Raw genomic sequence first — 27,964 nt, forward strand, 5'->3', positions numbered from 1 at the left:
TTCGTAGAGATGAGACGCTATGTACATTTTGTATAATAATTTTATTAGATAAATGTAGACGACGTAAATAAAAAAAAATTGCAAAAATATTTTCAATTTTGCCCTTTAACAGTGATATTGAAATATATTTAAAAATATTTGTAGAGATGATGTAGTTATGTGTTGTCAAATTGTATACCTACTTATTATGCGGTGCCGAAGAATATAATTGAAAAATAAGACTTGTGAAAAATAATCGAATTGATTCCTTAATATTTTCACCGCAAACATTAGTAAGTACATACCTGGTTTTCATTTTTAATTAATTTGTCTTTGTATTTAATTTAGGTACATAATTATTTTTTATTTAAATGATGTTGAGTAAATACATTTAATTCAAATCTACGAACATCCATGTATTAAAATTAGAAAATAATATATATACTTCATAATATTTCGCAATTCAGTGCAAAATATTTTAAAATAAAGAAAAAGTTTTGGTACAAACATAGTTCCTTGCGGCAGGAAAGTTTGTACTCTTTTGACCTCAAATAATGTTTAGGTATTACCAACACATCACCTGACAACGACGGATCTCAATTATGCCGTTATGTAAAAAAAAATGTTTAATTTTACATATATACAGGTACATAACATTTTACAGATATATAGATAATATAAAAAAATCAATTGACAATTATTAAAATGTTAATTATATGATTTTTAAACAATATAATTTTAAATAAATATGTCAATTTGTATTTTGGAAAATATGAATTAAGTATTTTAATTATTACGATGCGGTCAAAATGTTATCAGACTACAATAATTGTAGTTTATTATATCAATGCCGTTTTTATTTATGAGCAACAAGATCATATTCTTTATTAAGGAGACCACGTTTTAAGTATTTCGTTCACCATTTAGATGTATTTTATTTATTCACTTTTTCTTCATTCGATATCTTCAAAAATATCGTGAAGAAAAACGTGCATGATACTATTATGTTGGTTAAAAGTTGATTTTTCCGATTCGATCTACTTGATTAGGATAGTTTAAACTCATTATTTTCTCAATAGTAGAGGAAGTCAGTTTAACAGAACACTTAAATCCCGAATATCGGACTGCAAACAATAACTCTAATAAAGAGATTCATTAAACACGATCTACATTTAAACGTTAGTTAGTGTCTATCATGTTTAACGTATCTATTTAAATATAGTATTTAAAGAAATATTTAATCGTTATTTGCATCACATAAACGAGAATAAAAGTAGCTATTGAAATACTATATTTGTTTTATTTATTCTATTATTTATTGTTACTTTTGGTCGACTTTATAGGTGACTAAAAATTCGGCCAATAGAGAGAGTAATAATAAAAAAACCGTGCAAGTGCGAATTAGACTCGCGCACTGAGGGTTCGTATTAACACACTATACTGAAAGATTTACCAGGTTATTATAAGATTTAGACTTTTCATAGGTTTGCCTTTAATTTGTTCGTAAAAAATTATATCGGCCATATCTTTTTTGTAGACTTACAGACAGACGCAAAGAATTTGCTTTTTAGATAAATTTGTTTACCTTGCTTTGGCCAACCCTATGTTAAACTAAAATTAATTAATAACTTAATTACATATTGATCGCGAAGAAGTAAATGTCAAATTCTGTAATAGTATTCGTATTAATCCGTTAAGTCACTACATAATATTTTGTAATTTCGACTGTATTTTATGAATATTTGAGCTTAACAAGAAAATAATAAGTTTATATGTGCTGATACGTACAAATATATCAAGTTTCGAAACTAGCTCATCAAATATATTATGTATCTCAGAGCAAAAGCAGTGACGCTTTACGCAATCTATTTCCTCAACATCGACAAGATTACATACGTTTAAGTACTATATTGCATGTTCACTACTACATGTTCACTGTAGAAATTTATTAAAAATATTATTATTTGTAATTGTAATCTAAGTCAAGCATTAAAATACCTAAGACAATAGAACACAATAAGACAGTTATAATTGAGCGTATTCCTAATTGCTTAAATAATTGGTTGACAGACATCGGTACTTGTGACTAGTTATTTATTTCTTTATATTATTTACTAAGCATTCAATCCATTACTTATATTCAAAATAACAGTTACAAGACTTTTGCAGTTCTCGAATTGGAACTTAAATTTCAAATACGACTCTTTGCGCTAACAGGAGAGATGTAACTTTAAAATTATTTTATAGGAATACATCTAACTATTTAAAAAGTAGTAATTGTCTATTAGAACATCTCAATATCTATGGTTAGATTCCGGATGCCCTTACAATAATAAATGCGTATATAGCATATTAAGAGATATACGAGACTAGATACAGTATAATAATAGTACACAAATCACACGTCTTAAATGCGTTTGCAGTTTGACCCAGTTTTTTTTTTGTGCAGGCAAAACATAATACCGAATATTTCTTCATATGTTGCAATAGTCTTCATCCAGAGGACATTTGGGTTATTTAAAGTGTTGACAATCTATTTTGTGCTCAGAAATATCGTGTCTAAATTTATGGAGTAAAATATTTTTGAAATCATATTAAAAGAAAAATCTAAATTTTTAATTTGATAAAAAAAGTATGTTTTTATTAATTTTTTCTAAGAATTCATTAGATGACTCCGAATAAATTAAACGAAGGCTAAATTGACGGCTTTTCTTATAAATGTTGTTAGCTGGTGTTTAGTAAAAACTGATATCGTTCTTGATTGATTTGTAACTCCAAAGAAAGCACAGCATCATTTTATTAGTCACCCTTAAACTACTTTTATAGGTAAAGCAGTTAGTTGTTACATTCTTGCTTATTATGAATACAGGTAAAAATAAATATAAATGTAGCTATTAATATTTTACGTTTAAGCTCGTGTAATAAACACGTTTGTGTAATTCACTTTTATCCTTATATTTGTGCATAGTTCTTGTGGAAAAACCTGCAGATATAATAATACTGCCAGACAATATATACTATTTAATAAATTTTGAACATGAAGTAGAAATTACAGTGGCTCAAATCAAATCAAACTAACTTATAGATGTAATACCTCTCTCCGGTGTCTGCTTATTTGAATAATTAATCATTTAACAAAAAATGTTCATTGCCTATTTCATGTATGTACGCATTACGCGGAAATCTCCACATTTATTGATATAATTGCATCATCATAGTTTATGTATTGGCTTAAATTAAAGTGAATAACCGCAATTTATAGAATACCAAAAAAACCACTCCAAAGGACACAAGAGATTTTATAGGGTACAAGAGTATGCGCATACACAGATACACTCTTTAGTCTGACTCGTGAACTACCACTTTATAGTGTGATGAGTGGGGGCAGTACCAACCAAACGGGCATGTATAAAGGCATGACTTAGTTATCTTGCCTTTATTTCTTTATAGTGTATAAGTTTGGGCCTAGATAGTACATTTTGCAAGATTAAATGACGAATAAAATCTGTAAAACCTTGAGTACAGTACGTTTTGTATATAATCATGTTATTCTTATTTTTTACGATAATTTTAATATAAAATTAGATATACATATATTGCCATTTGACCTTTAAAATTGCACAATAACAGATAATATTTATCGCGGACATGAGATGTTCAAGATTAACGATTCACTTCTTATGATAAATGAAGTTGGTTCAACATAATGCAAGTTGATGGTATTAATTCTTATCGCCGTTCTGTTTATAAGTTAAATCTGTAGTGGCTTATATAATTTTGTTATCTGTTTCATGAACATTTGCTAATAATATCTATGTCGATAAAAGACATTCACGGCTTTACTTATAAACGTTGTTTAGTGGGTGACTTGTTAAACAATCTTTTTCTTTCGAATGTCAAATCAATAATAGAAAGATCGAAATCAGTGTTTAACTAAACAGCCGCTAAGCAACGGTTGTAAACGTATTTCATCCGTACGTTTTATTTTTTAGAGTATGTAGTAAATTAATTTACATTAAATTCCATCGCGCACAAAGAAATATGGCAACTCCTTTCTTTGTCGCACTTCCAAAAAATGGAATTCCTTACCAGCTCACGTGTGTCTTCACGTGCCGGCGGGGACGGCTAGTACAGAACATTCTTCCCGACTGTACTGGCTGTCGTCGCGTTTGGACTCTACTACCACTTACCATCAGGTGGAGTAGAGTCTTTTGCCATCCCGGCGCATATAAAAAAAAAGCTACGAGCATCAAAATAAATTAATTTATTCTAACCAGTATTGCGAAAAAAATAATTAAATAAAAGACAATGTAGGTACTACGTTAGACAGTTACTCTAAAATTTACATTTGACAATATCTTTGCGGCATACGGTGTAGTTTTAGTGCCTATATGAGTATGACTGTGAAAGTTTTAATAAATAACCGGTCATAACATATAATTAGAAAATTATAATGATTTAAGTCAAAAATATGATCATGTCGTTTTCGTCACTCACTTTTAAACTAACTACTATTAATAATATTACATAGCGTTGAAAATCAATGGCTTACTACATTTGTAACTCATGTATTTTAATAAAACTTTGTTGCATTCATTCGCTGTTGTAGTGATTCAGTGACTTTAGTAATGTGTCTTGAAAATATTTATAATTAAAATGATTGAGACAATTGAACGTCGTGATATATCTAAATTGGTTCTTTTGTTAGGCTAGAAACATTGTGAAAGGTTTATAATAGCTGGCAAGTATAATTAATTATATTATTATAACAAGATATAATTTTCTTATAGTGGTTTTGTGCTTGTACAGGTTATTACTACTTTATTTCACGCTTAATACACCGTGATAATGGAAACATTATGTGTGGCTGAAATTTTAATGTTTTTTTTTTAATAAATATTAGTTTTAACTTTTAGAGTGACAGTGTGACTATCGCAACAGTTTTGTCGTGTTATTAAAAAGTATTAACTTATTTCAATGTTATCAACCTTTTTATAACTCACTCATCTCACGCAAACCGTGCGTTCCGACAGCATACGGATAAAATTATGGTTTTACCACGCGATATTCTTTTGAAATTATGAGATATAAATCCGTCTGTAATATGGTTTTTTAATGAATTTTACCGCAATTCCGTTTAACTTCGAATATCTATAACATTTTTGGTCCAAAATGCAAATTGCTAACAACAACAATTTTTTATTTTCAAAGAACATTTATAATAATTATAATATGTTATGTTTGTGTCATGCTTAAAAACAAAATTTCATTAAAATAGGTTTAGCTTTGAAAGCACAAAACACACAGACAAAATTACTTTTGCATTAATAATATTAGTAAGTATAGATAAAAAATATATCATGTAAACTAGTAATATTTGTATTTTTGTACTATAATGCCTTTATATTTTTTTATTATATATATAGCTATATTATTTAAAAAAAATATTTGATTTTTCAGAAGAAGAGTTTTTAAATGCCACTATAGTGTACATAAATTATGTTGCGACTACGCCCGTATTATCGAAACAACTTGTACAAACAAGTTTATTGATGCATGAATCGTTTATATTTTGAAGACACAACGTCCATTATGTTTGCTCAAATATCTCTTTCAGTAGTAAATAAATATGAGATTCATAATCATAATACTTTCATATACATAAGAAAATATGTCATGATGGACAAAGTAGTAAATATACGGCCGTGCGAAATAGTGGACAGGTATTAAACCTTCCCAGAAATGCAAACCCGTTTGGCCCGACATCATTGGTATTTGGAAGACAGATTATGCAATTTATTTTTAAATTTTGATAAAATATGATACAACCTTCATTGTAATTATTATTATAAAAAGAAAAAAATATATAAATATATGTGAAATATTTTATTATTGCGTCCTGTTTTTACATTAAATATTTGACAAAATAATGCATACATCATGCCATGCGGACGGACACCTTATATTCAATACGTTTAAAATCATTATCAATTTAAAATTTTAATTATTTTTTATAACTATCTTATTATGAAACACTTCTAGTATTCACAATAAAAAGTAATATGGGATTACAAAAGGAATCAACCACAGACTCGTTAAAAATATTACGGATCTGATAATAATTTATACAAATGACGGGCATATACACCACTTTAAATACGTTTCATGTTTTTTGATAAAATTACATTTCAATATTCAAATGAATTTAGTCAAAAAGGCACATTTATTAATAGTAGATAAAACTTTGAAATCATTGAACCAATAGATTTCAATTATGGTCAATATTTCAAATAACAGCTAGCGTTCAGCAGTAATAATATTAAGATCATTCACAAACTTCATTATCTTAGTATTTTTATTTTAATGGTGGTAGAGATTTGTGCAAGCTCGTCTGGGTAGGTACCACCCACTCATCAGATATTCTACCGCAAAACAGCAGTACTTATTATTGTTGTGTTCCGGTTTGAAGGGTGAGTGAGCCAGTGTTTAATTAATTATTTAAATTTAAATAATTAATTACAGGCACAAGGGACATAAAATCTTTTTTCCCAAGGTTGGTGGCGCATTGGCTATGTAAGCGATGGTAGACATTTCTTACAATGCCAATGTCTAAGGGCGTTTGGTGACCACTTACCATTTTTTTTAGTTAATTTACTCTATATGACGAACAAATGTTATCAATGACGTTTGATATACAAATAGAGATAAGAGTATATCTTTATAATAAGACTAATTTAATTTAAGAACATTTTTTATAGATAATCATGGTTCAGACAATATTTGGACTATGGGACTACGTAATAATGACGGCTACTATGGTAGCATCTGTCGCTATTGGTTTGTATTTCAGATTCAGTGGTGGAAAACAAAAAACAAATGACGTAAGTTTTATCGCACTTATATTATTTAATAAAACTTTATTAAATTTCCGATAATAATGTATGTTTTTCTTTCAAGGAATACCTTTTAGCAGATCGCAACATGTCAATATTCCCAGTAGCTGTGTCACTGATGGCTTCGTTCATGTCTGCTATCACGTTGCTTGGAGTATCAGCTGAAAATTACTACTACGGCATGCAATTCGTAGTCATCAACTTCTCATACGGCATTGCTACTCCTATAGCCTCTAAATTATATTTACCAGTATTTTTTGGACTACAGAAGACTAGTACTTACGAATATTTAGAATTACGCTTCGGTCCCCAAATAAGAATGTTGGCGTCGTTAACTTATACTCTACAAATGATTTTGTACAATGGGATAGTTCTATATGCACCTGCAATCGTTTTGGAATCAGTGACGGGGCTTGACAGATTAGTGTCTATTCTAGTGGTGGGGTTAGCTTGTACTTTTTATTCCACGCTAGGAGGAATGAAGGCTGTACTATTCACTGATTTGTTACAATCATTTCTAATGTTTGGTGCAGTGTTCAGTGTTGTTATATTTGCATCAATACAACTTGGTGGTTTTGAACAAATTTTCATTAGATCTCATGAAGGTGGCAGATTAGACTTCTCGAAGTAAGTAGGAACAAGGTACTATATATTTGCTAACATGTCAATTAATTAGTCGCAAAATAGTAACAAGTTTGCATTCAGTTTCAGTGTAGACCCAACAGAAAGACATACATGGTTTTCTTTGATTATTGGTGGCTGTATCACATACCTTTCTCTGTATGCTGTCAATCACACTCAGGTGACTTGTTCGTCATTAACAATTATTTATTTGAATATAGTATAATCATATAGACTTGTAAATAATATTTAATATTTTTTTATATAGGTTCAACGTCTACTCACAGTGAGCACGTTACAGCGTTCACAGCAGTGTCTATGGTGGAGTTGGCCTGTTCTTTCTGTGCTCAGTATTATTACGTGTATCAGTGGATTGAGCATTTATGCTGTATACAAAGACTGTGATCCGCTAGTCAGCAAAAACATTGGATCAGTATGTATAAAAATAAAATATTTTTCTACAATGAATATATAATATTAATAAAACGTTATCGATAGAAGTCATATATTGTAATTAACATCAATGCCATAGTGAAGTAGAATATAGCAACAGGATATATTCAGAATTCTTTAAAAATACAAATGAAGCTAGTGTGCCGTTGGTACTATTGTATAGGTCTAATAGCAATGTCTTCTTATCTTCGACGAAGTCATATTACATAATCCTGCATTGTGACAAGTTTACTCTGTATATTGCAATGATAAAACGTATGACAAAAAATATCATATTTAGTTGCTGCATAGGAAATGTTTTTTTTGTACATCAAGTTATAATGTAAATTAAGTAGATAACATATTGTGTAAACTTTTACTATCAGGGGATCTTTTTGGTCGATTTTAATTGGTAATTAAATAAGAAAACGTTGCAGATTGATCAGCTGATGCCATATTATGTGGTCGACGCGATGAAGTCTGTACCGGGATTGGCTGGTTTGTTTGTGGCGGGAATATTCAGCGCTTCTCTGTCTACTATTTCCGCGGCCTGTAATGCGCTAGCGGCAGTGACACTCACAGATTATGTAAGCAGGTAAAGTTCGTTATTTAATATTTATTCATATTCATATATTATACTTTACGTATAATATATGAAAATATTAATAATATTAATATTCATTAAAGGTGGTTCAAAGTGAATCCTTCTTATATACCTTGGCTAACAAAGTTGGCGGCGTGCGGTTTCGGCCTCGTGTTCCTTGCGCTGGCGTTCGTCGCCGAGCACTTAGGCGGAGTATTGCAAGCTGCTCTGACGATATTCGGCGCTGTAGGTGGCCCTCTGCTTGGTATATTCACTTTGGGAATGTTTACTACTTACGCGAATGAACGGGTGAGTTCTTATTTTATTATTCAGTTTGATTGTATTTTTTTTGCATAATACATAATCAATTTAGAATACCTACCCTGATGAATGAGCCCTGATTGGCCTGCACAAAGCCCTACAGCCGTAAATAAGTTTTCAATTGTAGATGCTTTATTACAAACTGTTTTTACTTTTTTAAGGGTGTATCAGTCGCTCTTCTCAGCGGAATGGCAATAACACTTTGGATAAGTTTCGGAGGTCCTCGTCCATCGCCGGTCAAATTGCCGGTCAGTGTAGAAGGTTGTCTGTTCAATGTCACACTACCTGATCCAGTTCCAACTCAACCGAGCGACTATTTCTACTTATACAGGATATCATACATGTGGACAAGTCCGGTGAGTGTAGCTTTTATCAATTCAATTTTCATTTCATTGACAACGCAGATGCAATCTCCGCAATCAACTGTCTCAACTGGTTTTGTTTTATAAAAATTATAAAATATGGGTCCGATAATTAAACTTAAAGCTATTATAAAACAAATATATAAAATGAAAATAATAGTCGTTGTTTGTGTGATTGGTAATAATAACTAAATATTATACTCTACTAGTAACTCAGTCAGCTCTCTTCTTCGAACCTGTCGATCTATTGCAGTTTGCCGGATATACGAGTTCCTATCTACAAGTCTCAGATTTGTTTTCGCAACAAGCCGGTGTGTTCGCGGTGTTTTCTTACAAACTACTAATACGTTTTCAATTTGTTTACTCTGTTTTTTTTAACAGACTTTACCTCTAAGCGCCCTTTTAAAAAAAGACAGCGATTCCCATAGGGTTGGAATTTTATTTTAATTTACATTGAACCATAATAAAACTTTAATCTATTCAATGAAATAGGAAACATTAAAATTGTTTCATAGACAGCGAAAGTATCGAGTACCTCCACCCTCAGTGCATTTTTCAGATGAAAGTTTTTCATCAAATTTAATTCGAGCAGCTCCCGAAGTATAACCTGTCCAATAAAACATATCGGTTCAAAATCGGCAAAGACATCGAGAAACATAAATAAGAATAATGTTATAAAAATAAGTCGAATTGATAACCTTCATCTTATAAAATAACATTTTTGCAATCTTGCCTATCTGCTTATTTGAGTTCGAAAAACGCACAAGTGGATGAGACAGGATAGTAGAGGGTTTAATCGTAAATTAGAATATATATATTATTTAATAGATGTAGGTGGATGGCATCTGATGATTCGTGGTTACCAACGCCCTTTGACATTGGCGCAGTAAGAAATATTAACCACCCCTGACCAGAAAACTAAGATGTTATATAGGTCTGTAGTTACACTGACTTACTCATCCGTCAAAGCGGAACATAAATTACTATAGTATGTATTTCTGTTTGGCGGCAGAAAATGTGACGTTGGTGGTACGCTTGCACAAAGCCCTGCCACCAAGTAAAATAGTCGCGAAATAGACTTTCTATATCTATATTTACTTTTTAAAACGACGAATGCACAGACAACCTTTAAAAATTTCAGATCGGGTTCGTTTGGGTGTTAATTGTGGGATCAATTATATCCCTTGCTTGGAAACAGCAGCAGCCATGGCAGAAGGCGGGTCGGAAGCACCCCGACCCAGCGCTCTTCACTCCCCCACTCGCACGCAGACTGAGGGCAAAAAATGAAAAGTCCAGTGCACAGGTACGATGAACGATGTACTCGTAAACTCGCTTGTATATCGGTTCATTTTTGCTTTTAATTTGCATGTTTATTAATATATTGGGTATTCGAATTTAAGCTAATTTCTTGTATAAATTTTGAAGGGATGTAAGATATTCTTTATAGCTTAATGCATTGGAATTCTTTCTAGATGGAAAAGAATAGAAATAATAATATAACGTATTACTACATGACTTCCTGATGTATTACGCACGAAGTCAACTAATACGATACATCTCATAGTTATCCCGCTGGGGAAATAATAATTTAATCATGTACAGCCTCAAATCACTTTATAGACTCTTTTGCGTTTGTAGTAGTACAATGTGCAATTAAATATCTATCAATTTATATTAAGAATAATTTGAATTTGACAATCATTAACAATGACCTAAAACAAACACAAAACTATTTATTAAGAACAGTTTAACAAAAAAATTCAAAACGGCGTGACACTTTTAACGCTACTTATGCGAGAGGCACGTGTCGTTAACACATACTGGATTGTTCCTAATTAAGTCTGTACTGGTGTTACAGTATTACAAACGCAAAAACCTCCAAGATGAGATTTACCTGAATGTACTTATATATATATATATATATATTTATATATTTATTCTGTGCTTTAAATTTTTAAAACGAATTTTTTTAATAATGTATAAACAATTTTGGTCATCACAACGACCTTGTAAAGTGTTGGATTCATTAATTGATTGACATTCAATATTGGAATGTTTTATATTGAAGGTGTAAATCATAAATATCTTGATAAAATTTAGTTACGCGGAAAATTAAAATAGTTTGATTTGTGTTTTTTCTCGCTATATTTTCACGAAGCTTTCATAATCATGCTTGTCATAGTAGTTTTAGTTCATTAGACAGTTTTTTTCTAGATGGACACCATCATTCCGCACTGAATGCACACGCTTCCTTATGGATTTTTTTATACTTGCCAAATTCTATTAAGGTTGGTAATTTTCCTTTCTACAAGATAATACCCAGATACCCTATTATTAAAATATTTTGTAATACAAATTTAATTGAGGACTTGAATTAAAATTAATATTGCTATGTATATACATTATTTTACCAAAAATGATATTATAATTATTATTTTATACAAATTATAATGAGAGGGTATCTACGGGGTTCTTACTTTTTTATTTCTTAATGCTGTGTTATTTTATATTTTCATTACGTAAAGAAAATGGACTTGAATATATTGTATTATATCTTCATATCATCATACTCACCCACAGATATACATAAAAAATGGGGTTTTTTTTATAATACAGAAAAACACGAATAAAAATTAATTTCGGTTGTTGTATACTATATCATCAAAATAATTAAATAGATCATTGCATGACGTGTCAGCTTGGTTATTACTCGGTTATCAAAACCCAAATATAAGTTAAAGGGAATATCGCCATTGTCTTTAGTTTTTATTTGTTTTAAATTCCTTTTTTGCTATAATTGTAATTTTTTTTGTATATACGTAAAGCCAATTCCATTGGCTAAAGTAAAGAAAAATAAATTCGACCATGAATTGACATGAATTGGTCAAATAATACATGGTGAGTACCACAGATTATATAGATTTTGATAGATTCTGTGTACGAGGCTCGCATTAAGTTCATTGTATATATAATAATGTTTAGAATAATAGCAATCATATTTTCGAAACATATTTATGGACTTATTTAATTTGTTGTATATATTTTTTTATTTTGTTTATAATAATATAAGTTAAAGTAAACTTCTACACAAAAGGTTCCCATCTCCATAGCCCAGCTGTGGGATATTTACAGGCTTAACAGCCTTTACTTAATTTTTCTTTTTGTAAAATTTTGAATTTTATAATAATTCAATAAATAAAAACTTATATGTAATTATTATATTTCAGTGCGAATTGCTGAAGCAAGATTTACAACACTAATGTTCCTGTTTTTTATTGAATTGAATTTATATTAAAATCGATGGGTATCGTTACTATATGGAAGATGGCGGGCGAAATATTTTAAGAAGATTATAATTAAATACTTCATTTAAAATTTTATTTTTTCTTTATTCACGTTAAGCTATTAATTATACAAGTAACAATTAATGTTCCGCTAATACAGTAGATCAAATTTTTACTTGTATTTGTTTTAATCATAGTTAAATTTAGAATATTTTCTTTCAAACCTAAATTGTGGTCTCTTTATAGAGGAAACGTACCAAAATGTATGGAAATAAAATTAGTCATTCAATATGTCATATGATCACCTATTGAGTAATAGAAAATTACGTAGCAATAATTATTTATTTTTTAGGTCTGCGGCTTATCGAACAACAATCAATGAATGTTTACAAAAGTGAACTTAGATATTGATTTTTTTTTATTTGATTGGCTAATCTCATAAACAAAAATTTACATTTATGCATTTTTGATGGACAATTATCAATAACTACTGCTATAAGGCAATCAAAAACTAAGCCTACCCAAAATACTTTTTTTTTGCGACGTCGTTAACTCATATACTATAATTAGGTATGGTAATTTAACTATAGCTTTCAATATTATTTTATTTATAGGTTTATAAAGAGCTTAATTATAAAACAACATTCCTTGAATAGTCATTCAAATAGATAATTTTGAACCAAAAACAGGAAATTTACTACAGAATACGTGTACATATCAAGCCCGGGCACCAATAAAGCACAACTGAATTTTCAAATTCTCAATTGTGTTTGTATCGTGCTCGTCGGTGAAATTAACATCGTCGAGATACCAGCACACGGGGCATGATAGAAGCACCTAACCTTTTCCTCAAGAGAAGAGGGAGCCTAGCGACATTTATAGGCACAAAAATACGTCCAAAGAATTTATATAATGTTATATTGAATTAAATGATTATGAAATAGGAGTTTTTTCGAAATTATAGCTTTTTACCATATCGTTACGTGGTTTGTTGTATACAATAAATACCGATCTGCATAAAGCGGAAAAACACTAAGATAACATAAGTAGAATACTTACGAGTTCAACTGCACTGGTCTAACGACGGTACTTGACCAGGCTTTGCGTATTCAATTAGCGATATCGCGTTGTTTCAAGCTACGCCAAGTGTAGTGCCCACAATACCTGTGTAACGTTCATCTCAAACATTGAGATACTTATCTCCACTGCCATAAGAGGCGCGAATTTGAATTAGGAACCTATTCGTGACTGTGGCTGCGGGCGCAATGCTGACACATTACGGTTCTAAAATATTTTACAGCCCCAATAAATTATTATACTCTTATAAATATAGATATAAAAAAAAATGTTTTTAATAACTTGTGATAGCACAATCTCTTCCAAAAATGCCTTAAAAATAAACAAATAGCTACATAGGTTTAAAGTAAATTCCAGCTTAGGGTAATAAAACTTATTTTATGTATGTATAGTATTTATTTTATTGTACTGCAGATACTTTCAAGTACTTAATATTTATGACAAGCGTATGTGAATAATATTTCCATTGATTGCAATTATAATTAATTGATATAAATAATTTAAAATAATATAAATATTATTTTTGAATTAGATTTTAAACCTACAATAAAGCCAAATCTTTATTCTATTGCGTAACACAAAAGAACACGAATATAGTTTTAAAATTTTAATGTCCTCACTTATAAACGTTGCTTAGCGTGTTAGGTAAACAAAGTTTCGCTCTTTCTGCCATAATTAATTTGACATTCGAAAGAAAACACAGCATTGTCTAACTTATCAACCGCTGAGCGACGTTTTTAAGTAAGATGTTTTAATCGAATATTATTTTTTAATGTTTATTTTTTTTGTTATATGTTATTTAGTAATTATATTACTGTAATTTTATCTTGTAACCTGTCAGCTTAATATAAATTTTTATTTGTGACATGTAAAATATCTAAAGCAGAAATTAATGAAATGGAAATTCATATGAACGTGTACGAGCGAGAATCTTGTAATTCAGCTGTACTAAGAAATAAAAATTTCCACAGCTGGTAAAGGTGACTAGTATTAAAATTATTAAGGTAACGTGTTATATAATGTTATTTAATGAGTATATTAACAATAAAGTATTATATTGTATAAGAAATGAATACTTGTTTAGTGTGAGTCATAAGAATAGACAATAGACATATATAGAAATATTATATAATTATACAATCGTGTTTGGCTGTGTACTATGTATCTGTGTTTTAATAGTGCTTGTATAATAATATGTGAAGTGTAAAGGCGACATTTTACTTAGCGTGCTTGCGTAGCGATATCATTTGATATGTATGGTATGGTAGTGAATGACATATGGATCAACACGCATATATTATTTGTTTAATTTTCCAAATTCGTTCAAATGAAGAAAATATAATTATATTGGTTCTCAACATACATACATATGTTGCGTTCGGACCAAATTAATGCTAATTCGTAATCACGCTAGGTCTCGTGTGTCAAACATGATGTATAATTGTATAATTTTTTTTAAAAATATTCTGTTAAAGATTACAATGAAGAGACTATATTTAATTCAAGTCCTTTATAGTTTTATTGTACTTACAATTTGTGACTTAAGTAATAAAAAGAAATTTGAATATGGTAAGGTTTATTTATGATGAAATTGGCTTATTTTAAACGAATACATTTTTAAATATTTAGATTAATGTTTTATTTATACTTATCTAGAAGTAGTTTTACGCCGACATGAAACCTCCTTTACCTTCCGTTAGTTGATCTAAACGACGGCGAAGAAACATGTTCTAAAAAAAGAATATTACAGTATTTTGTATCCATGTTCGTAATTTGTATAAACACATAATTGCTTTAAAATATAAAACAAATGGGCATGAATACGATATGTATATGGTCAAACCATTGAAAGGCGCCAGAGATATCATAAATATATGACCATTGAATCGCTATGTGGCCGAAAACATGAATAACTTTTTAGGGTTTTTGCTTTTGTTTTGTAGTTACATCGGTTAAAAGAGAAAAATTATAACGCATTTTCCTGTAAAAAATGAAATTTGTTATAGATAGAATAATTATTAAAATAAAAACTATTTATATATACCTCTCTCAATAATTTATCTTCTCTTTCAGCGGCAACCTTTAGCATGTCTTTTGATTTCTCTAAAAGTGTGTCTTTTTCTAAGATGCTTCGTTTGAGATTTGATATTTCGATACGATATGTTTCTATATGACTTCGAACCTGTAACATTAGAGTTAATATTATAAAAATATTAAGTTTTTATTGATAATTAAAATTCTTGTTGTAAACTTCAGCAATATATTTCTCGTTACTGAATTTAATTCCAATTGCGTAAATAAACAAAAATAAAGCTGGATAATAAATTGACGATTACGTATTATACTAGAGGATATCGGTTTAATAATTTGATGTGTCAATTTACTTTCAATCAATATCTAAAACTAAACGTATCTTCTCTTCTGTTCAACTCTCAAAATGATTATGAATATTTTTAGTATCTTAATTCGTGAGACATTGACTTATTTTATCGGACGTTGGCATCATACAAATTTCCATCCAGGACACGACTTTACTATATTCACCATAAATAATTTAACAAAATATTGTGCTATTTAAAACTAGAATTGTTCTTTTACTAGTGACATTATTGTGTTTTTCATTTTATTGAGATCATTTTATTTTCGCTATTGTTTAGACATCATACCTTATCAGTCCCGCTTCGACTGCTACCAGGTCTAGAGTCAACTCGTTTTTGAGTACTCGTAGATGAAGACCTTTGGTCTGCTTGTAATTTACTTACAAGTCCTGTAATAAGCGAACGAAAATAGTAGCCCTCTTTTTATATAGCTAATAAAAAATGTGGACTGCCAAGTGGCTAGATATAAGGCCGCTAGATGTAAGAAGTAGAATTAAATGTTAATGTATGTTATATGTTAAATTAGATGGCTAGATATAAGAAGTTGAATTAAATGTGTAATTAATAATATATAAAATAATAGTAATATATAAATATTATAGCGGTAGCGAAGTGAAGGCTTCATGGCGTATGATCATTCCGTTTTCTCTCATGCGAGTTGGTCTTAACCCCAAGGCGCGCCAATGAATGTTTCATATAAAAAAATTAATAATACCTCTTAGTGTAAGGACAGTCTGTTCCAAGTCATTGATGCGATTCTGATGAGCGGAAGTAGGTGTATTATCCATAGAGTTCACTCTCAAGGTCAATTGCATATTTTCTTCTTTTAACATATCGCAGTAACTGTTAAATTATTATTTTTGTTTAATATCAAAAATAAAATATACTAAGCACATTTGCAAAATTTCTCGCCGAGAAAACGGCCAGTCATTGATAACGGCTGTTGGGACTGAAAACTGTTAGGGGAACATAATCATCATCATAAAACTGATATATTACATGGATTATATACAATTATATTCCTGTAATTTTCCCACTGCAAAATAAAAAAAATTAAACCACAAATACTATAATAAATTAAATAAATATAATAAACTTATATATTATAATCTAAGTATTGATTATTTGTATTAATCAGACGAACAGAATCCATAAGTTAAACGCTGAGTACGTTACGTACACTGAGTACATGACAAAAGTTATAAAAGTCATATAGTGTCAAGTACCAAGTAAACTCAAAATATTTATTTAAAATCGATTCGTTTCATCTCAAACTATCTTGAAACACTCTACTTGCATAGGAGTTAAGACGAGTCTCTTTAATGTTATATAAAAATATTATTGTGAATGGTTTCATCGCCCTATATTAATAGGCGTTCTTTTATGCAAAGCTCAATGCTACGGTTCAAGCGATTACATACAACAAAAGATGTAAATGTACGAGTATTAGCCGAGGAAAAGTTTTAAAGAATTAATAATACTCATACTTCCTCCAGTAATGTAACTCTGGTTGGTTATCCGACGTAGATTTAAACGGTGAACGAATTTCAGCCTCAAGAAGTGTTGATTCGAGTTTCAATACTTGTCCTTTGAGGGATGTTATTTCTGCCATAGACTTTTCGTATTCTGAGATTAAAGTTTCATTGCCCTGCAACGTAATTTTTTTTAATGAGGTGCATAATATTAATTTTAATGTTGAGTTGATTCGAGTCAATTTGAGTAGTCTTATTCAAGTAGTAGTCTAGCTTTCCTACACTGTACATTTTACACTGTTTTCGCCTGAGCTAACGAGGAGCTTGCGACGTCTCGTCGATAAATGCCGTCGTCCTAAGCCGAGCTCCTTTCTAACAGGAGACCTATTTGTCCATAGAGGCTTCTCCATAGGCTGTTAGGGTCAATAGCATAGCACTATTGAAAAGTAAACTGTACTTTTGTTGTTTCTCCTTATATACAAGGTGTGAACTAGCCTAGTGATGGTGATGAAATAGGATCAATCTTGACCATTTGAGCAATTGTCATTAAGTATGCCATATGTTTCAAAATATAAAGGAATTTATAGAGGAAACGTTTGACTTAAATTGTATTGAGTTAAGAACGATATTAGCGTTGCGATAGATATACCGTATACCTTTTCAGCGAGTTCGAGCGCAGCGATCCTCCGTTGCTGTGCCTCTATCCTGCCAAGCAATGCACGGGTAGATAACGTTGGAGGTCCTTGGCATTGTTCGCTCCTAGACGAGGTTTTCTCTGACCCTTCCGTATCTTGTTTTTCTATTGCTAAATGTTTTTCCTCTACAATAAAAAATACTTAATAAAAAATTTGCAGGTACTTAATCTACTTGCTTTTATTTATCGCTACTGCTGTAAATGAGTTACTACAATTCTACAACTATTATATTCTTCATACTAATTTATACTTTATACTTTTTAATATATTCTTACAACTAATTTAGATAATTGTATAAAACACGTAAAGGCAAAACATTATTACGTCTTTCTTCTCCAAGTCTTGACAGAATAATACGCTTTTCCTTTTCTAATCTGCTCACGGCTGATTTATTCATATTTAGACTCGTTTCTAGCTTCTTAACTTCTAGACATTTTTCTTCATATCGTGCCTGCCATCGCTCTGACGACTGTTGCGCTCTGATAAAATATTTTTTATGTAACAAAAATACTGCTCATAAAAATATAATGTGCATACATTAAAATATTAATTTTATAATTGCGTCAGTTTAAAACGTAAAAATTTTAATTATATTATACATTACATTTATTAAGTATTAAATACCTTTTCCACTTATCCCAGAGCGCGACGTTAGAATTTACGTCGCGACGCGCGCTCGTGAGTTGAGTCTGCAATGACGCGATCTTACTTTGCAATGCTGCTGATTCTGCTGATGGGACTTTGTTACCGGTGGTGCTGCTAAATAATAGTAATAGTATATTTAAATATATAGTACACATTTTTAATATTATTGTTATTCACATCGTTATTTACATATTTGTATCGCTTTTATTCAGGTAGAAGCTATTCTCTTTTATTTTTACTGTAAGAAAAAAAACCTTAAAGTATGACAAATGTTAATAGGAATTACATGCGGAATACTTGATTTTTTAGATTCTGTGCATCCAATCGTGACCTCCGTTCTCTTGCTGCTAGAACTTTGACCTGTCTTCGTAATATTGCGTTCTGTTTACCCATTAACTGCTTCTCTCTTCGCAAACGCTCTATTAATGGTTCTTGCCTGAAAAATCGTAATATGTATTATAAGTACGAGATATTATGAATACGTTAAATCTATTTAAATCAAATTAAACTAAAAACACTAATCTGTATTTTATTTTGGATTCTCTCATTATAAAAGCATATTATAAATTAGTTTCATACCATATAGCAGTAGAGCTATAAGGCAACTTTGCAAAATCTTCTTGTGCTTCGTTAAAGTCGACCATTGAATCAAACTTTAATTCTATTCCATCCGATCCTTGTTGTGATACTCCATCGCTAACTTCATCAACCTCTACGATAGCAGAGAGATCGAAGCTGGGATCATTTATGGTGAGCATTGTTTGCATATTTAAAATTTGTGTCTAAAATTGACAAATATATGATTACAAAAAAAGGATTCAAGTTAATCACTAATCAAAACTATTATATTGTTTTTGTAGTAGGTAAGTACCTACTACAAAAACAATATAATAATCTCACATTTATTAAATGTAATAAAAATGCACTAACTGTGCATTATATAGTTCGAATAAACCAATGAATCTATATCAACCAAAAACCAATATTTACCTTGAGAGTGTTTATAACTGAACGGAGCTGTTCAATGTGGTTGTCTTTCTCGGCCACCTGCTTTAGATGCAAAGTCCTTTGTTCAGTTAAACGGCCTCGTAATTCTATGTGTTCGCGTTGCGTCTCCTTTAATTGTGTTAGCCAATGTTGATTTTCTGCTTTATACGATTCTACCTGAAATAAAAATGAAATAAACGACTAGTGATATTCGTCAACCTTTAGGGTTTTTATTTAATATTATAAATTTGAATGATGTTAGTAAGACATAATTATATTAATATACGTAAACTTGTTGTAGAAATAATTTTATATGTAGTTTAATTACACTTAATGACATTTACATACATATATTAGTATCAGGCAGTGGTAATAATTAAAATATTTTAATATAAGAATATTGATAAATATATATTGTTAACTAAAAACTGGTATTTTTTCTAAGAAAAAGATATAACTCATTTTATTTACATAAATATTTCACACTTACTTCATGGGTATGTCTTTCCTTTAATTGTGTACTAAGTTGTTCCATTTTAGTAAGTCTTTCAGATGCCAAGCTCTTCCACCGTTCTAATTCGCCTTGCTGATTTTCACTGAAATATATTTAGATATTTTTCATAACTATTATTTACGAGTAATTGATAAGGCGCAAGAGAGTGCGAAACACTAACAAATCTGTTTTGTATCCATCTAATTCACTTTGTAGATTAAAACATTTTTCTTCTAAATTGCAAATTTTTAACGTCGATTTAATGCTTGACTCTTTATTAACATCATCGTGGGATGTGATTGCTTCAGTGTTTCTCCTGTAATAAATACATGATTAATTAAATTACATAAGACGAATTTCTGATGTAAGATAAGATCATCGCTATCTTCGGAGAGAGACTAGAATGATTGATTGTAAGTAAACCAAAATAAGATCTTAATTTTGAGGATTTTTAGTAATTATTTTCCACATTTACTTACTTATCAAATTTTATTTGTAAATCTTTTAGTTTATTTTGTAAGCTTTTCAAAGAGTTTGTGTAGTCCTCTCTTTCCTTGTTCAATAGCTGTATGTATTCATCTATTATGTCGTTTTTGTCATTTTCTATTTTCTTAATTTCTATTAAAAGAGCCTTTTTTTCTTCACTTACTGTTTCATTTAATTTGTTTATTTCCTTAACTTGATTCGATTGTAGGTAATTTATTTCTTGTTTTAAAGATTCGTGGATCAGTTCCAACTTTTTAATTGATTCGTCTTTTTGTTGACATAAATCCGTTACATTTCTAAGCATTGTACTTATTTCATGTTTTTCGTTATTTATACGCGATGTTTCCTGTAATCGTTGTTTAGCTAATGCATTAGTTTCTTCAATAAGCATATCATTTTGCCTTTTCTCTGACAAAAGATTGTCCACAAGTGTATTTAATGCAATTTGGCTTTGATCAACTTCCGTTTGTATTGACTTCACATCTAATTTCGTCTCATTGAAATAAGTTTGTGTTTGTTGGCTTATTTTTGCATTGGTCTGCGTTAAGTTTTGCGTACATATTTTATGAATTGTTTCTTTTGTGTTACTTTTACTTTCGTTAAAAAGCTTAACATCCATTTTAGGGTGAGACAAAGTTTGGGTACGACTTCCTGCAAGTGAAAACAAATATAAACAAATAAATACATATATTATGAATTTACTAACGAACAATATAAAAACTTTTCTACTATACTTACTTCTACTACTCGAGTCATCGTCCGATTGAATATCTTCTACTTCTAAGCCCATATGCTCCTTTTGTTTTTTATGATATCCATTTTGATATGAAAGATCATTTACTTTAAATCCTTGATTAAGAATGATCAATGTTCTTTCTAGAAGACCACATCGCTTTAATAGTTCTTTATGTGTTTGTTCAAATGATATAATTTTTCTTTTGTGATGTTCCATTTCAAGTTTTTGAGTTTCTGCCTACAATTTAGAAATATATTTTTAAATAAATTATATCGAATATTTTAATACAGGCTTGTAATACTTATAATCCTTACTGTAATAAAGTTTTTTATTTTATGTGGACAAGTGTCTTCATTATCCGAACATTTTGATGCAGACAAATCTAAAATTTGATTATAAACACTATGTTTTGTTATTAAAGACGATTGTAAATCTTCTATTTCGTTAAGTTTATGATCAATGTCATCGGATTTGCGTTGAACGTCTGATATTTTATTAATAAAGTTTTCAACAGAAATAAGTGGTAAGCTCCCTTGATATTGTTGTCTTAATATATCAATTACTTCATTCATATTCCTTAAATATAATATAAATTATTATTTATATTGTTAGATGTATATAATTACAAAAAATATTCAATAAATCACAAATATATTGTAATAAATACATATATTACAATATTATTGTGAAAATATTTTTTTTAATATGCTATAGTAGATGTATTTCGTAAATTATAGATAATCATAGTATGATATTCTACAAAGAAAATAATTTAGCATTTTATAATACACATTACTCTTATATCACATTTAGTTTAATAACAATAATTTAGTTTAATTCCCAAAAAACTTATATCCGCTTTTATTCGCAAAATTAAGTCATTTTTCCAAATTTTTATTTAATTAATTTTAATCCCGTTTGAAAGTAAAAGTTAAGAAGAATTTGTTCCTATTTTTTTTCATTAATAATAATATCTCGAAAATAATTAATCTTAATTATTGTTTCTTTGAAAAATGTATTAAATTATTTAAAATAGCTTTAAAGTGTTTTAGTATAATATATCAGTCTACAATTTTTCAAACTTTAGTGCAAAAATGAACCTAGAAATTAAGAATTCCTATATAGATAATAAAACTGAAGCGTAGTACGATGAACTAAAATAAGCTTATAGGGCTTAGTTGTTTCATCATGTTACCTGACTTGTCTTACCTTAAATTTGTTTCGTATCGAAGGGTATATATATCGAACACCTTTTGACGGTTCAATAAAATGTCTTCGATTTCAGCTCTTATTTCTTTCTCTCGATTTAAAGATAGCTTAAGAGATTCAATTTTGTTTTGATTTTCTAAACTTTGCATTTGTGCTAATAAAACTTCACCGCTTATTCTGATTGAAGGTAAAAATAATTGAAATAGAATTATAAAATAATTTAATTATACAAATAAATAATAATGTTAAATAAAAATGTATAAAACCTTGCCATTGAAGCTTTAACGTCTCCATCAGATTGTAGATCTAGAATTTGATGCCTTAATATATTTATTTCTTTATCATTGCTTACTTCTTTATTTTTGTATGCATGAAGCTGAAAAAAAAACCTTTTATTTACTTTAAACTTCCTAATAAAGTAACGAAGTAACAAAAATAATAATAACATTATAAATATATCTGTTACCTCTAACAGTACATTATCTAGTTTATTTCCAATATGCTGATATTGTTCTTTAAGTACTTTGTTTTGTTCACTCAATGTTTGCATTTGTTCCTTAAGAAAATTTACGTATTCACGTGGTTCTGAACGTAATGTTTTATTTCTGAAAAAAAACATGGACATAAGAACATGTAAAGTTTATTAGAAATAAATGTATAACTAATAAAATACATTATTTCTGATTGGGAATTTTGTAAGTCCAATATTGTCTTCTCTAATTTTTCTATCTCATTATTTTTGTTTTGCAATTCATTGCAAGTTTGTTGCAGCTGTTTTTGATGGACAGAGTGATCTATATTTGATATAATTTCTTCTAAGCTTTTACTTCCTTTATTTTCTGAAATGAAAAAAAAACATATTATCCAGTTTCATGAAACTTTTATATCTTAGTTATGTCAATTATACACTTACTTGTGGTATATTTAACTGCTTTGAGAGTATTTTCTAATATTTCATCTTTGTCTTTTTCTAAGCGTTTAAGTAAATCCTCCGATATAATGTATTTATTTATATTTATTTCCCTAGCATGTCTATGTGTTAGGGTTAATTCGTTTAATATATTATTTTGTTTCAAAAATAATTTCAATGGTACGGAATTGCGTAACTTATCACTTAAATTTATAACAGATTGTATTAAATTTTGAATCTTTTTCTCGTATTCATAAGCTTCATTCAATTTTTCCTTTTTGCTTTCTAAGAATTCATTTTTTATATTTTCATTCAGTGTTCTTATTTGTTTATATGACTCCTCTAAAAATGTATACTTCCTGTCTACGATGTTTGATTGTGTCATACATATTAATCCAGGAGAATGGGTGCTGCTATTGTCATCGTTTTCATCTATTTGGGATTTTAAATTTTCTATTTCTGCTTTATATTGTTCTTCTTGAAAACTCCATTTATTACGATCATCAGCTGTACTTATCGTTAAAGCAGTAAGCTTATCAAAAAGTGTTGCAAATTTATTATGAAAATATTGAATCACTTGTTTAAATTGATTTTCAAACCACATGTTTCCCTTAGAAACTATATTTCGGACTTCATTTTCATTCTTTAAGTCGATATTGTCGAAATTAGTCTTTATCATCCAAGATCCAAATTCTCCAATACTGACGTCAGTTGTACTTGATACATTGTCTTCGTTGTCTTCCTTTAAATTGTTCTTAATTTCTTGTAAAGTTTTTTCTAATTCCGATGACTTTTGTTCTTCCGTGTTCAATTTTGTCATTATGTTAAAAGTTTCTTTTCTAAAAGCAGCATTTTTTATGTTTAATAATTTATGTATATAATATATGTCGTGTGCACATTAACTATTCAAATTAATTATTAACTATATTATGTATTCGATGTATAAAAAGACAATAACTACGGTAATTTGAATACAGTTATTTTTATTTAGTATTATAATAAAAATAAAAACTTAGTTTACCTTGATTCATGTAGAGCACACAATAAGGCATCTTTGCTACCAAGTGCTGCTTTTAATTCCAGTACTGTTTTCATATGTGGTGAAAACCAGCCTGCAGATTTCCGTGCCAACAATGAGTTTAAAATAGCTTCTAAACTTGGACATTCCATCGCTAAGACACCCGCGCTGGTACTATCTTGAATAAAAAAGATTTGAGAATAAAAGTTCAATTTAATTTCACAATTCCACATTTTCACATAAAAATGACCTTACTATTATCTTTTAACAAATTTAGAATTTCAGTAAGCCCGTTTCTAAGTCCTTCATTTTCTTCAATAATCGCTTGCATATCTGATGTCTTTGATCTATTTTCATTTATTTTAATATTTTCTGGACTGAAAATTACATAATTGAAAAAAAAACATTGAAAAAGTAAAAGTATAATTAATAAATATAAAAGTAAAATTAATGTATAAGCGACGCACTTTCCCGTTCCATCATTATCAGTAACTTCAATATTTTTATTTATTTTTTTATCAAATTCTGCCATATTCATCATTGTTTTTAAATTTGAAATTATGGTATTTTTTTCGTGGTTATCTATCTCAAGTGAAATAAGCTTATTTTCATATTGTTTTATGTTTTTCCTGAGTTCTATATTATTATTTTCTATGTCATTAAACTTTTTTAGAATCCCGTGGGTTTCGATCTGTTCATTTAGTGGTATTTGCAGTTTGTCTCTAAAACAAAAATAATTGGAGCGTATTTAATTATAATTGTATTATTTTATGTAGCATATAAATATTCGTACCTCATTGTTTCATTTTCTAGCTGAAGATCACTAACAAGTTGATTTAAATTGTTTACTTCACGCACAAGACTTTGTATACCTTCATCTTTAATTTTTAAATCTTTCTTTTTTTTCTTAATTACTTCTGTTAACGTATTTATACCTTCATTTGATTTTAATAATTGTAATTGCTTAGCAATTTCGGTTAGCTAAATGAATAAAAAAATCTGTTTTGAAAAATATGTTACAAAACCTCAAGTTATATTATATCTTCAATTTTAAATATTCTTACCTCTCTTTCTCTTACATTTATCATATCTTCAGAATATTTAAGAGCGTCATTCAAATTTTTGACTTTTTTCTTAAGCTTAATAATCATGTTCTTTTCTTTTCCATCATCGCTTTCATTTTTGTGGTCAGATAGAGAATTATCAGCTATATCATCAATTATACGTTTCAATTGCTTATTTTCCTTCGATAATGCTTGTATTATGTCTGCAGACTTTATTATTTGATCTGAAGCTTCTGCTAATTTTTCTTGTAATTCTGTTATTTTGATTTCTTCATGGGGAGTTTTCTGTTTGATATGTTTTTTTTTATTATAAAGAATGATATTTAAGGCAATTTAAGAAAGAAATAAACACAGCGACTTACTTTTGGAGACGTTATATCTTTATATGTTAATGTTAGATTTTCTTTCAATTGCGAATTTTCACTTGACAGACGCGCGATTTCTTCTGTTTGCGACTTCAGTAAATTCTATTAAAATATTTTAAAATAAATGTTATTTAAATGATTTACAAATGAAATACATTGGTTACGTGCTAATAAAAAAAATGTTCATAAGTAATGATGACCAAATTCATAGGAGTCAAATATGACAAAATATCTTTCAAATCAAATCAATTTAGATTAAATGAGTTGTTTGGTCCTCAAACTAAATATAAACTACTATCAAAATTATTAGGTAGTTGTTCTTTATCAATATGAAAAAGTTCTTTAGAAAATTTAAACAACATGCAAATTCAATTTTTGACGAGTCGGTTGGCGTGGTTGGTAGATACTTGCCTTTTCACGCCGAAGGTTGTGGGTTCGATTCCCACCCAGGACAGACTTTTGTGTGCATTAACATGTCTGTTTGTCCTGAGTCTGGTTGTAATATTCTATATAATTATGTATTTACAAAAGAAAAGTAGTATATGTAGTATATCAGTTGTCTGGTTCCCATAGCATAAGCTTTGTACAAGCTTAATTTGGGATCAGATGGCCATGTGTAAAAAATGTCCCAGGATATTATTATTATTAACAACCAACCTTTAATTGTTCTACTTTACTTTTAGCATCCACCTCCACTTTTTCATATTTTAAATATTTATCATTTACATCCTTTTTTAAGTTTTCCACTTCTATAAATAAGTTGGCCTTTTCTTCTTCAGTTTTACCAAGATGTTCTGAAAAGCATTTTTAATAAGACAGTAATAATAGAATAGAATAGAGATAGAATAGATAATTTTAATAGTTTCTACGGGAAATGACTGATTCGATAGGAACGAATTGCTTTAACATAAATATCCAAAAGCTTAACACCCTTTTTTTCTTTTTACCATTATTAACATATGATATACCTACCTTTAAGACTTGTAACGTTATTGCTTAGACTAAATAACTGTTGGGTTAGATTTTTGATAAGATGTGTAGCTTCTTTTAACTTTTCCTTTAAAACTGGTAATTTATTTTTTAATGAAGTATTTTCTTCTTCCAAAACCTAAAATTCATAAATCGCAAAATAACATATATTTTTTTAAATACTCTTAATAAGGTAAGTTCATACTTTAACGTCGGCGAGTAATTTCCTTATGTGTCTATTTCTTTTAGATATTTCATTTTCTAACTGCGCGATCTCATTAATTTCAGATAATGTATTTCGACTCGAATCACTATCTTGTTGCTTAAGAGTTTTATCATTAAATTCAATTTTCCGCCCTTCCAATTCAGCGATTTCTGCATAGAGTTGTTCCAGGACGTCCTTATTTGCCTTTATGACTTCCTCTTGATACGCGATTGTTTCCGACATGCTTGCAGAACTCATTGCAGGAGAGTCTAAAGAAACAACACATCGTAAATGTGCTAACGTATAACTTTTCGACTCCAAGAATTCCAAAAAATAAACTAATAGTCAAACCGCGCTACGATCCGACGTTTATTTGGATCTATTATAGTTATTATTAATAATATTATTATTATTCCTATTAATTAAAATAGATTAAAGTAATTGAGATTAAGTTACTACTTATTTATAAATAAATATTCTAGTTATTAGTAAGTAATTTTTAAAGCAGAATAAATGTGTGACGCTTACCTGTATAGGTACATCTATCTTTAGTTTTAACTTTTTTTTTCGATTTTCCCATACAATTATTAATCTGAAATGTATTTTTTTAAGAATCCAGTAAGTAAGTATGTAAGTATCGACAAAATAAAGGCTTAACTGAGTTGCTTATCTATCAATACTTAGCAAGCTTAGCAAGCTCGCCTGGGTAGGTACCACCCACTCATTAGATATTCTACCGCAAAACAGCAATACTTGATATTGTTGTGTTCCGGTTTGAAG

The 27,964-nt window shown here is 29.3% G+C and overlaps 2 protein-coding genes across 3 annotated transcripts; one reads left to right on the forward strand and one right to left on the reverse strand.

Moving 5' to 3' along the window:
• Nucleotides 1-15,180, forward strand: LOC126768922 (putative sodium-dependent multivitamin transporter). Of its 2 annotated transcripts, XR_007669284.1 has the most exons (11): nt 1-272; nt 6,738-6,860; nt 6,937-7,499; nt 7,578-7,674; nt 7,762-7,926; nt 8,363-8,520; nt 8,613-8,817; nt 8,991-9,185; nt 10,333-10,494; nt 11,406-11,479; nt 12,419-15,180. XR_007669284.1 is itself a non-coding variant. In XM_050487381.1 (10 exons), the coding sequence occupies exons 2-10, from the start codon at nt 6,744-6,746 to the stop codon at nt 12,449-12,451; spliced, it is 1,695 nt and encodes a 564-aa protein (XP_050343338.1). In that variant the 5' UTR covers nt 1-272; nt 6,738-6,743; the 3' UTR covers nt 12,452-15,180. The 2 variants fall into 2 exon arrangements, 1 of the variants encoding a protein (XP_050343338.1); XM_050487381.1 differs by lacking the exon at nt 11,406-11,479.
• On the reverse strand, nt 15,120-27,800 carry LOC126769232 (centrosomal protein of 290 kDa-like). Its single transcript, XM_050487869.1, has 31 exons — nt 27,713-27,800; nt 27,185-27,453; nt 26,983-27,118; nt 26,668-26,804; nt 26,008-26,112; nt 25,646-25,930; nt 25,375-25,562; nt 25,049-25,303; nt 24,837-24,958; nt 24,585-24,759; nt 23,567-24,402; nt 23,327-23,492; nt 23,120-23,258; nt 22,920-23,029; nt 22,654-22,830; nt 21,759-22,020; nt 21,447-21,681; nt 20,702-21,359; nt 20,404-20,538; nt 20,220-20,325; nt 19,733-19,906; nt 19,322-19,524; nt 19,029-19,178; nt 18,722-18,856; nt 18,422-18,576; nt 18,059-18,222; nt 17,418-17,578; nt 16,646-16,773; nt 16,219-16,319; nt 15,597-15,734; nt 15,120-15,282 (listed from the first exon to the last, which is right to left on the reverse strand). The coding sequence occupies exons 1-31, from the start codon at nt 27,762-27,764 to the stop codon at nt 15,217-15,219; spliced, it is 6,123 nt and encodes a 2,040-aa protein (XP_050343826.1). The 5' UTR covers nt 27,765-27,800; the 3' UTR covers nt 15,120-15,216.
• Nucleotides 27,801-27,964: the final 164 nt, after the last annotated feature.

The sequence above is a fragment of the Nymphalis io genome, chromosome 6 (genome assembly GCF_905147045.1).
Source record: "Nymphalis io chromosome 6, ilAglIoxx1.1, whole genome shotgun sequence".
Classification (NCBI taxonomy): domain Eukaryota; kingdom Metazoa; phylum Arthropoda; class Insecta; order Lepidoptera; family Nymphalidae; genus Nymphalis; species Nymphalis io.